We start from the raw sequence: 12,181 nt of genomic DNA on the forward strand, positions 1-12,181 counted from the left end.
AGAAGGGCTGGTTAGAATTTAGCTGAATTCAAACTAAGGAAAAGCACATGCCTTGGATGGTAATGGGGCTGCACTGAAATCAACCCTGACTTCAAGTGTGGGAACCCAGAACATCCCTGTGGCTGTCCAGGACAGCCAAGACCCTGCCAGGGGGCTCAGCGATCCTGGCACTGAGCCCAAAGCACCTGTGGGTTTGATTATTACCCATGGAACAAGTTACCAACCTTATATGAAGACCAGCAAGCCACAACAGTTTAGGTAGAATAATAGTGAAGTTATCACGGGGTGAAAAAGTAGATTTTGGGGTTTCTGGTATGGGGATTCAGGGGGGCAAGATGGAGGGAACTGGGCATGTCCAGCCTTTCTCCTTCTTCTTCTTGACCTCCATCTTCTGCTGTGATGTTGACACTTTTAGATTGGTTCAGAGTAGAAGCTCACTGTCTAACACAGGTGATAGGTATTGGAAAGTAATTGTAAACATTGTATACATAGTTTTTAGTATAAAGATATAACACCACCCCAGGGGCAGACAGAGTGCCTGGAACTGTCCTGCTGGACGGACCTCAGCAGGACAGGAGAAAAAATTTTATAGATAAAGGACAATAAACAACCTTGAGACCGAGAAATTAAGAGCTCTGACTCTTAAAGCACCGGGCTGGGAAAAGAGACTTTCTAACTCTTCTCGGGGTCACTCTGACAAGCTAGAGATTACGACATTTGAGATGCTCTAAAATGTCCGAGGAAACCCCACACTGCGGACGAGAGTCCAGTGCCGCTGTAATTAGTTAAGCCCCGTCTATGCTGTGATTAATTTAATAATGAACCGTTCTCTCGGTAATTGCCGGTACCGCGGTCCGGCCGGGTCCCCTCAGAGCTGCCCCTCCGCCCCGCCAGGGGGCGCTCGCGGCGCGCCCTTACCGCCCTCGGCGCTCCAAGATGGCCGCAGCGCCGTGGCCGTGGCAGGGCCTGTGGCCGGGGCTGTGGCCGCCGCTGTGGGCGGTGGTGGCGGCTCTGCTGCTCCTGCTGCTGTGGCGGCGGCGGCGGCGGCGGGCGGGCGGCGCGGGCCGGGTGTGCGTGGCCGTGCTGGGGGACCTGGGCCGCAGCCCGCGGATGCAGTACCACGCCTTGGCGCTGGCCCGCCACGGGCGGGAGGTCGCGCTGCTGGGCTACCTCCGTGAGTGAGGGGCGGCGGGGCCGCGGGGCCGGGCGGGGCGGCCGCGCCGCTGACCGGGCTCTGCCCCCGCAGAGAGCCGGCCGCTGACCGGGCTCTCCTCCCGCAGAGAGCCGGCCGCACCGGGACGTGCTGCACTCCGAGAACATCCGGCTGGTGCCCGTGGCGGAGCTGAGCGGGCTGCGAGGTGCGTGAGGGCCGGGCCGGGAGCCGAGGCTGCGGGGGAACGGGGCAGCGTGAAGAGCCCGCAGCGTGTGCGGGCCCAGCCCCGCCGCACGCCCGGCTCCCACCCCGCTCTGCCTTTCTCTTTAAACAGGAGCCCTGGAGATAAGCACTGCTGGTGCATTGGTGCTGTTCACGTGTGAAATTGGTGCATTTCACAGTGAAATGTGGACATGATTTTCATTCTGCCTCTTTCTCCCCCATCTTGCGTTTAGCCCTGTTGCCCAGAGCAGCTGTGGCTGCCCCTACATCCCTGGCAGTGCCCAAGGCCAGGCTGGGCAGGGCTGGGAGCAGCCTGGGACAGTGGGAGGTGTCCCTGCCATGGCAGGGGGTGGAATGAGATGAGGTTTAAGGTCCTTTCCAACCCAAACCATTCAATGAGTGTAGGATTTCTTTCTGTACAAAATACAGAATGAGAATTTGTAGGGATCACAAGATGTTTACATGGCTTTACAGTGATCATAGAATAAAACCACAAAGGTTGGAAAAGCCCTCTAAGACCATTGAGTTCAACCATTCCCCCAACACTGCCAAGGCCACCAGTGACCCATGTCCCCAAGTGCCACATCCACATCTTTAAGCCCCTCCAAGGATGGGCACCCCACCACTGCCCTGCACAGCTGTGCCCATGCCTGACCACCCTTTCCATGAAAAAATGTTTCCAATATCCAACCTAAACCTCCCCTGGCACAGCTTGGGGCCGTTCCCCCTTGTCCTGTCCCTATTCCCTGGGAGCACAGCCCAACCCCCCCCGGCTGTCCCCTCCTGTCAGGAGCTGTGCAGAGCCACAAGGTCCCCCCTGAGCCTCCTTTTCTCCAGGCTGAGCCCCTTCCCAGCTCCCTCAGCCCCTCCTGGTGCTCCAGCCCCTTCCCCAGCTTTGTTTCCTCCCCTGGACACGCTCCAGCCCCTCAGTGTCTGCCTTGGAGTGATCCAGCCTGTCCAGATTCCTCTGCAGAGCCTTCCCACCCTCCAGCACATTGACACTCTCACCCAGCTTGGTGCAAATTTGCTCAGGGTGCCCCTGGTGTACCCAGGTCATTGGTAAAGTGTTTCCATTTTCATGTTATTCTGCCCTGTCTCTGCAGAGCTGGCTGGTTCTGACATTCACATTTCTGTGGGGAGAGCTGTAATACTCTTACCTGTTTTTCTGTCACTCTGCAGTGGGGCCAAAGCTTTTGCAGTATGTCCTGAAGGTGCTTGTGCAGTCAGTGCAGTTACTGTACACATTGCTGAGGATAGAGCAGCCATCCTACGTTCTCCTTCAGGTATGTTTTATGTTGGGACTGATTTCAGTACAAATAAATGCTTCACAGGGTGGTTTTGGCCATCTCAGACATTGTTGTAATTATTTCAGAGCTGAGCTGGCCTCTTCAGTGGTGTAAACCTGTATGCAGGTATTTTTTGGCTCTAAACTTGGATTGGTCTGTTAACAAGTCAAGTCTTCTCTTCCTATTAGTTCTTGTGCTTTCAAACTTCATTGCCATGGGTGGCAGTAAAGCATAAATCTTACTGGAAATGTTGGTGTGTTTTTTGGAGGGGAATTTTCATCTTGATCCAGGGTTAAATTTGAAGTACCTGCCAGTGTTCATAAGTGAACACAAACAGTCTCTGTTGATGAAGCTCTTTTAAGGTGATGCAACTTCAATTTGATTTTTGCTTCTGGTATTTGCTTTGTGTTTGTCACTTGGTCACAGCTGATGCTATTTTGGTTTTGTTTTTGAGCAGAATCCCCCAGGCTTACCCAGTATAGCTGTTGCCTGGGTGGCAGGGCTGTGGTGGGGGAGCAGACTCATCATTGATTGGCACAACTATGGGTACAGCATCATGAGCCTGAGTCACGGGAGGAGCCACCCACTGGTCCTGCTTGCAAAATGGTTTGTGCACTCATTTCTGCTCCCTGTAAATGATGTGCCTTGGTGAATTCACAATGGAGGCCAGTGGGGAGGGTGTAACTGGCACAGGGAGGGGTTTCTGGGCTTTGCTGTGTGGTTTCTGTTCTGCAGCTTCTTTGTTGAACATGTGGGAGGGGGTTGCTTTTACCTACCTATGCAAATGTTGATCTTGTTATTGGAATCTCTTTATATGTCCTGAATTTTTTATTCTCTAATGCTGCTTTACACTCCAGCTCTTCTTTGAGCAGCTCCTTGCTGAATAGAATTGGTTTTGTGTAGTTAAAGCGATCAAATTTCAGTTCTGAGGGCAGTTGGGTTTCTTTGGGTTTTGTTTGGCTTTCATCAAGCATGGGCACTGGGAGCAGTTGCTGCAGTTGTGGTTTCTGACTGATATTTCATTTTTGTCAGGTATGAAAAGCTTTTTGGGCGCTTGTCTGACTATAACCTGTGTGTTACTGATGCCATGAGGAAAGATCTCTGGGTGAATTTCAAGATCAAGTAAGTCATGTGCCTCAATTTATTGTGTGTATGTACTAAGTAAATGAAAGAACAGATCCCTGAGGATTCAGGATTCAGAGGGATCTGACAAAAGCAGCTCTCCTGAGCTCACCCATCACCACTGAAACACATCAGCTCAGTTTTGTGATGGGCCAGTGTGGTGTGGGCATTCAGGAATCTTCATCATCCTTCTGAACTAACACACCCCAGTGACTGAGGTGGCACTCCAGGAGCCATGGCAGTTTGCTGCAGGCTGCCTGTGGAGCCAGAGAGGGACAGGTGTCACTGGGATTTGAGCAATTACTCTGGCCTGCCAGCTTATCTTGAGGGCTTCAAGATCAGGGGCAGTTATGGAGTAAGTTTGAAAATTAGCACACATAGTGTGGTGCATTTCACCCCTAGAATAAGCACACAAGAAAGAGGCTCTGTGTTACTTGTGCCCATCTTGGTGTGTTCCAGTAAACTTCAGGAATACAGGAAGTTGTAAGAGTCAAAAAATTGCTTTGCTGTATAGTTATTTCTTTAGTTTTCTAGTTAATTTTTTCTGATTACATTGTGGCAGCCTGCCACTGTACCACGTGCATGTTGTTACATCTGTATCTTATTTAAGCTGCACTCTTCTTTCCTCCCAGGGCTGTAACATTGTATGACAGACCAGCATCTTATTTTAAAGAAACACCATTAGACCTCCAACACAACTTGTTTATGAAACTTGCCAAGGACTATGAGCCCTTCAGAGCACGGTATGGGCAAGGGCAGCTGCCCCTGCATTGTAGGAGTGTTGGGGGGCAGGATGGTCAGGATGGAGACAGAGATCTCTGCAGCCAGGTCAGGAACTTGGGGTTTATTGCAAAGGGCCTGGGGGCAGGGCCCTGCTGGGAGCTGCCAAACACAGCTCAGAGCAGCCTGAGAGAAGAGAGGGTAGAGAGTAAAAAGGGTAAGACAGCGAGGTTCCCATTACAATACAATAAATCTTCTTCTGTGTTGAATATTCTGATTCTCACTAACCAAGGTAGTACAAGATACAAATCCTATAGCATTTCCATACAGCCTATAAGAATCATTACATTTCCATAGTATTACATTTTAAACCCTATAAACTCATCTTTCAACCCCTTCTGCCAACCTGGCAGGGTCTGCTCTGACCCTTGGGCCTGCCTGCAAGCAGAGGGTGTTGTTCCATCAAAAGGGGATTACCTTCAGCCAGCCACACCATTGTTTTCCATTTGTTCAGTAACTGAGGTATCTCAAAGCTTGCTTTCATTTCAATCCCACTTATAGTTTCTACATTCTCAAAATCTTTTGCCAGGCAATGATATTTGTAAGGCTTTCCTGTTTCATCTTCCCCAACACTGCATCCTTGCCCAGGGCACATGGAGCTGTGGCACTGCAGTTACCAAAATCCTGTGTGGGGCATTCTGACCCCAGCAGGCACAGGGGGCACTGAGGGGCCTTAGTGTCATCATAGAGCACAACACAGCACAAAGCACCACAGCTCCATCAGAAGGGTGCAAGAGAGATTTATTACAGCAACATGTTGCTTTTATACTTTTTCAAGATATTTACATTCACTTAACATACACATTCACTGCCCAGTGGTTACAGGAAAGAAACAAAGTTTTCAGTGGGTGACCAAGGAGCCATGTCATTCTGTGAGCCAGCTAGAGTCTGTATCTCTTAACTTTCACTCCTTCATCACATCTCCATGGTGACAACCTTGGTGTCTTCCTCAGGAGAGATGTGGGGCTTTCCTTTCTCTTCAGGAGGCCTTTGCTGCCTCACAAGAACAGCACAGAATGTCTCTCCTACACCTTAGTTGTCACTAGAGAGGCCAGAAGAAATGAGATGACTGAGCTGTGGTGACACAGGCAGTGAGAGGACTGAGCTGTGGTGACACAGGCAGTAGAAGTGTTTTGTTTTTAAGGCAGCTGGCACCAGCACTGAGGCTCTCTGTGCCAAGTGTCTGGGGTGGAGCTCTGCCTCCCACTGACCCCACTGCTTGGATGCTTCCTTAATAGCATCCCTTCCTTAATTACTGTGCACAGCTTTCAGGATCTTGGTCCAAGAGTTAAACACGCCCCTCTGGCAGTGCAGGATGTCACCTACAGCAGATGTACCAGATGTTTGACTTCACCAAACTAAGGCCTGAAAAAGCAGTGAAATCCACAGTGCATGGTGGGGATTTTTTGGAAATGCCTTGCTCAGAATGTGTAGGTTTGTCACTATAGGACATGAAACAACACAAGAACATAGCACTGTTCTCAAGGTGAAAAAAGGGAAGTTTATTTTCTGACTCCAACATTTATAGATTTCTAAAAGTGACAGTGGATTGGAGGGTGACAGTGCCACCTCTCCAATGACACTGGACATACCAACAGTCCATCAAATTTCTCTTCCTCTATAAAAGAATGCAAACCAAAAAGTTATTTACAGAAAGTGTGTGAGAAAGTTCGTTACAAGAATGTAAACATCAAAAAGCTTAGAAAATCTTAAAAAACCAAACTGCATAAGTTCTGAGTTTAGTTAAGTAAATGTGCTGTTGGCCTCCATGCTGTGGTGTGAGACAGACTGTGGAAAGGGAACCTGACTCTGCTCAGCTTGTGAAGGAAAACATTTGGCTGGAAAGTGGAATTGTGCCTGTAGCAGCAGGAAAGAGGGAAAAATGGCCTGCCCTGTCCTGGTATTTCTGTTGCAATGATTCTGTTCCTAGACAAGTTGAGCTTGAATCTGAAGCCCAATGTGTGGGAATGGGTGCCAGATGAGCAGAGTGCTCCCTGCTGTTCTGGCTGTGTGCAGCTCAGGCTCAGCAAGTTGTGTTTCCATAGTACAGAGCGGTGAGTCCCGGCGCTGACACATCGGCCTTCACCCGGAGGGACGGCAGCAGTGGCGGCGTGCTCAGGGCCAGGGGCCGGCCCGCCCTTCTCATCAGCAGCACCAGCTGGACAGGTCGGGAATCGCTTGTTTTCCATGTTAAATAGGGGGGTTGTGCTTTCTCACACTTGAAGTTTTGCTTGTCCTTTGTTTTCCTGGGAGAATTTGAAGACAAGGTGTGTATGATGCAATGAAGTATTGTGTAACTTAAATAATACTACAAATGAATGTTTCTTTTGAAGTTGGATTTTAATTATAGAGCTCAACTTTAAGAATAATTAAAAGAGGCTTCCTATTTGTTTGTTTTTTAGCTTTCATTCTAGACATACAGCTTGCATGGTGGTGTAAAACAGATGAAAAAACTCAAATATTTACTCCTTACTGAGCACCCTGCACCCTGAGGGTGCCTCTGCCCATGGCAGGGGGCTGGGATGAACTGAGCTTTAAGGTCCTGTCCAACCCACTCCAATTTGTGATTCCATGATTTCTGATGATGTTTATTACACAATTATGTACATTTTTCCCTCTGTATGGGGAAAGGAACAAAGATTAGAAACAAATCCATTGCCAGTGATCATGGGTAGGATTGTCTTTATCTTTGAATTATCAGGGCAGTTTTTACACTTAATTCTCAGTTTCAGAAACTAGAAAATTTTAATGGCTTCAAAGATATAAAGTATTTGTAGCTGGTTTATCTGTCATGTTGCCCACAAGGGAGATAAATAAACACTGTGTATGGTTATGGACTTCTATTTATGAAAATAAACTAGGGGATTTTTAATAGAACATTTTAGTATATAGTAACCTTTAGGTACAAACTATGTACTTAACTTTGAGTACATGGTATGTGTTTAAATTGTGTAGGTGAAGGTGAGAAAAATCTCAATTGTTATTTCAAGTAAAAAATTTTAAATGGTAGAAATATGAATGTTACTAATAAAACCTTCTCTTTCAGAGGATGAAGACTTCTCAGTCCTTTTAAGAGCTTTAGAAGGTTGGTATGAAGGAATTGGTCTCACTCTTTCAAAGAGGTCTTCTGGCCACTTAAGAAGGGTTTTGCTAAATGCTTCCATATTCAGGTGACAATGCAGTTGTATTTGATTAATTAGCACTAATTTCAGATTAGTAATTGAAATAGAGCAGTGCAACATCTGAATTCAATTAGAGGAGTTGTCAGGGGGAGTTAAATCTCTAACTGGCTCCTAAACTGCAGTTTTATTTTCTGAGCTATTACATCTGGTCTCCACAGGTATCTGCTAATGGGAAGGGAGGGAATACTTTGTCTTGTCTTGTAGACTTTGCAGCTGCAGTTCCAAATTGATCTATTGAAGCAACTGACTGGGGAGCAGTTGAAGAAATGCTTCATGCACAAACAGCCTGATTTATTTCTGGAGGAAATGTAAATGTTAACATTGCTGGATTTACTGCTGTGTTACTCATACATGCTTGTAAGGAAATTGCTTGTGGTGAGAAGCTCAATAATTAATGCACTGTCACCACTCTTCAGCCAAGCACCCTGTCAGCTCTGACCAGTTTTTATCTTCTCCAGATTATGAGAGGTTTATTGAGGAAGGAGCTGCACTTCCAGCTTTGGTGTGTGTGATAACAGGTGAGGATGTTTGTGTTACAATTCTTCAGTGCCAGCAGAAGGTTCAGTTGTCACTTTTGTTCTGTGCTGACTCTTCTGTTGCTGGTGGCAGAGAGGAGGGACTGTTGCCTTTGTGCTGGTTATCAGGACAGTGATTTCCAGCTGAGTTATTGCACCATCCACCAATTATGGCACATCTTAAGGAGCCTCCCTGTCTGCTCCAGCTCTGCATGAAAAACACTCTAAGGCCAATGTTGAGATGATGCTGCAAAAGCAATGTCAGGGGGAGCAGCCTAAGCTGTGCCAGGGGAGGCTTAGGCTGGGTATTGGCAGAATTCCTGCATGGGAAGGGTGTCAGGCACTGGCACAGCTGCCAGGGCAGTGGTGGATGGATTCACCATCTCTGGGGGAATTGAAAGCCATGGGGGTGTGACATTCAGGGTCAGTGTTGGCCCTGGCAGTGCTGGGGAACAGCTGGGCTTGGTCTGAGAGGGATTTTCCAACCTTAAAAACTCCATAATTCTTCATTGATGGGAAACTCACTGAAATACTGAATAAGAGAAGTCCGTGTGCACATTCCTTTCAAGGAAACTTAAGATTTTTCATGTCTTTTTGGGGTACCACAAGTGTTGTATCCTATTTGTGCTCCTGATCCAACAGGAGCTTGCATTTCACAGGCCACATTGTTTTCAGTCATCTTGATAAAACATTTTTTTTTTCTGTTTTACACAGGTAAAGGACCTCTAAAAGATTACTACAATGGGCTGATCCAAAAGCTGCACTTTAAACACATCCAGATCTGTACCCCATGGCTGGAGGCTGAGGATTACCCTCTTCTGCTTGGTAAACAGTGGGGGATGGAGATGGATTGAGGATGTGTGGGAAACAGCTCAGCACAGTTGCAGGGGCTGATGCAGACTGGGAGAACATAGTCAGGAATGTTGCTGTTAGTGACAGGATATTCATGGATTTGACTCATTACAGCAAAGAATTGTTGGAAATTCCTCTGGCTGGCTTTTCCCTGCTTTCCCAAGAAGTAGCTGTGCTGTTTCAGCCTGTCCTGGGCACTCTTGGTTTCTTCCAGCTGTGCTGAAATACAGGTTCCTGTGCCTGTTCTACTTTACCTTCAGGGTCAGGCCAGTAAATGAAATTAAATGTTGTTGGCTGAGCAGCCAAAAGTAGCTGAAATTCTAAATTAACATGTCATTGGAATGTTATTCCTTCAGCATCTTCATTGCAACAGCACAAAGGGGGAGTAATAGAGTTATAAAATACAAATTCAATGTGATCTTCATTCTGCAGGGTTAGAGCCTGACAGTCTATGTGGCTGTAAAACCCTGTTTATTTGGTCCTTTTTAAATAATAAACAAAATGCCTGTAAAATCACACTACAGTTCCTCTGTTTGAGCTGCCTTCAGCTGGGAGAGGTCACTAGTGAGGTCACAATGTTTACTGATGGGGTTGGGATGGGATTTTCCTTTTCTTGCCCATTTTTAACAGATTAAGAAGCAGAAAGGCTGTTTTAAGATACATAAAACTTCAAAATCCTCTTTAATTTAACATGCACTCACCATTTTTCTAAAACATAACTAATTTTGAGTCCAGAACACACTGTGCTTTATTTTTTTTCCCTGATTGCTTGAAATTGTGTCTGGGTAGTTGAAAGTTTCACTTGCACCATCCAAAGCAGCAGGAAAATGAAGGTTTGCAGGACAGAGGAGCTGCTTTCAGAGAGTTCAGACTGTGTTGTGTTGGATTTCAGGCTCAGCAGACCTGGGGGTGTGTCTCCATAAATCCTCCAGTGGTTTGGATTTGCCCATGAAGGTGGTGGATATGTTTGGCTGCTGTTTACCTGTGTGTGCAATACATTTTGAATGGTAAGAGCTTCTTCTGCTACAGCTCAAGGCAATCACATAAAGCAATATTCTTACAAAGCCAGAGTTCAGCAGCTACTGCAGGAATTCAATGAGATCCCTGTATTCTGCCATTTTAAAAATTAAATAAGATAGAAATCAAGGTTGGTTTAAGTTTAAAAATTAATACTAGTTTCTAAAAACTTGGGAGCATTTAATGCAAGCACTTGTCTTAAAAAAATCCCTGTATTCCACTGTTTCCATATATTTAATTAAAAACAATCTTTTTTCTGCATAGACACACCTGTTCAGTGAAAGGCTGAGTGTGTGCATGGGCATTCTTGGAATTAATGGTCCTTTGGGAAAACAGCAGCTTTATAAAGAAGATAAATTCCTGTGAAGATTTCATGATGGATCATGGACAGATTTTCCTTGTGGAACAAGAATTAGTTTTAAAGTGATAATTGCCCTGGTTTTTAATGGATGTGCAGATGAGTGGCACAAAGACAGAATGAGGGCCCTTGGGTACAGTTGTGGTAGATTTGGTCTGACATAGAAAGGAGAAGAAGTGTTTAACTGTTTAACACTGCCTGTGTAACTCCTGATGTCAGCTGTGGGGCCATAATGATACAGACACCCTGGTCTGGTCCCTTTGGATGTCACTGTGCAACACTGCAAATGTCCCACTCACTGCTTTTTGCCTCAGTTCTCCTTTTTTTGTGTCTTTTTTCACAGTTTACATGAGCTGGTGAAGCACAATGAGAATGGGCTGATATTCAGGGACTCACAGGAACTTGCAAAGCAGCTGAAGGTAAAGGCTCTGACTGATTTCTTTCCTCCCAGAAATAACCCCAGAGGTGCCACTGTGTGAGCAGCCTTTTCAGGTCTAACATCACCTGTTTTGCATTCTCACAAGGCTGGCCTGGCCTGGTGAGCATTGTCTGCCTCACTTCTGTGTGAATGTGAACCTGAAAAAAGCATTTCAAACTCTGTCCTTGGTCTCTCTTCATGGGGCCAGACCCCAGAACTGCAGCTGTAGTTGAGGGGAGGCTGGAATGAGCCTGAAATGGAACCTCAGTTATTTTTCTGTGGTTTTGTTTGTTAAATTACAGATGCTTTTCTTGGATTTCCCCAGCCTGGAAGGGAAACTTCAGCGCTTCCGAGAGAACCTGCGCGAGTCGCGGCAGCTGCGCTGGGAGCAGAGCTGGGACCAGACTGTCCTTCCCTTGCTGGGCAGCAGGGACTGACGGGGCAGGAGGGTGTCAGACACATCCCTGCAGCTGCAGGGATTGGGGAACAGTGAATAAAGATTTTGTATTGTCTGCACTTAGAGTTTCTAACTCCTTTTCTTGGCTCTCACACTCTTCCTGTACAGTTCCAGCTTCCTGGGTGAGTAGGAGGTGCTGGAGGTGCTGAGCTGTTTGTTGTGTGAGAACCTGTGCTGCTTCTTTTGGTGAAGATGCTTGAACACAGATAGAAACTATGACCAGCTTCACATCCTGTACAGTCAGCACCTCAGCAGATGATTTGGGTATGGTTTCTTTGGCACATGGCAGATGCTTTTCATTGGAATTGTTTCATTTAATCTGGTCAGTTTGATGGCCAGTAATTGCCCGAGCACTGAATATTCCTGTGTGGATTTATTGGGACAGAACCATTTTGTTTCCAACTTGTTTTTCCTTTTGATAATGTGTGCAAGGGTGTGGAAGCATAGCACTGGTGTGTGACAGCTTTACTGGGCACTTGGAGCAAAGCAGAGCTTGCAGTGAGTGTTGTCCCTGTACTCTGAAATGAATGTGCCCATTCACCTTGGGAAAGGACCTAAAATTCCTATCTTCTTGAACAGAAAAGGGAAAAATAAACCCAAAATACATTAACAAAGTATGTATAACTTAGTCAAAAGGCACTTTGCTTTGTGAGTGCTTACTCAGGTACAGCCTTCAGCTTTTTGTTAAGCTCAGTGTTCACATGCAAGCCTAATGCTTACAAGATTTTTTTCATCAACTTTTTGATGATAAAACAGATGTCAGTCATTGGTAACTTGGCTTGAATGTGTTTACTGCTTTTCACAGAGCTCCTGCTTCAG

At 46.4% G+C, this 12,181-nt stretch overlaps 1 protein-coding gene across 1 annotated transcript; it reads left to right on the forward strand.

Moving 5' to 3' along the window:
* Positions 1-936: 936 nt before the first annotated feature.
* ALG1 (ALG1 chitobiosyldiphosphodolichol beta-mannosyltransferase) lies at positions 937-11,421 on the forward strand. Its single transcript, XM_059484047.1, has 13 exons — positions 937-1,174; positions 1,281-1,358; positions 2,555-2,658; positions 3,119-3,267; positions 3,694-3,783; positions 4,416-4,526; positions 6,614-6,729; positions 7,610-7,648; positions 8,204-8,263; positions 8,975-9,085; positions 10,005-10,119; positions 10,831-10,906; positions 11,208-11,421. The coding sequence occupies exons 1-13, from the start codon at positions 937-939 to the stop codon at positions 11,340-11,342; spliced, it is 1,422 nt and encodes a 473-aa protein (XP_059340030.1). The 3' UTR covers positions 11,343-11,421.
* Positions 11,422-12,181: the final 760 nt, after the last annotated feature.

This window comes from Ammospiza nelsoni, chromosome 17 (assembly GCF_027579445.1).
Source record: "Ammospiza nelsoni isolate bAmmNel1 chromosome 17, bAmmNel1.pri, whole genome shotgun sequence".
Classification (NCBI taxonomy): domain Eukaryota; kingdom Metazoa; phylum Chordata; class Aves; order Passeriformes; family Passerellidae; genus Ammospiza; species Ammospiza nelsoni.

What these genes read in the sequence shown, in the direction of transcription:
- ALG1 (XM_059484047.1), top strand. Translation starts at nt 937, where the DNA reads ATGGCCGCAGCGCCGTGGCCGTGGCAGGGCCTGTGGCCGGGGCTGTGG. An exon ending in CAGCAGCACCAGCTGGACAG is followed by an intron (nt 6,730 to 7,609) that starts GTCGGGAATCGC and finishes CTTCTCTTTCAG; the next exon opens with AGGATGAAGACTTCTCAGTC. An exon ending in GGATTACCCTCTTCTGCTTG is followed by an intron (nt 9,086 to 10,004) that starts GTAAACAGTGGG and finishes GTTGGATTTCAG; the next exon opens with GCTCAGCAGACCTGGGGGTG.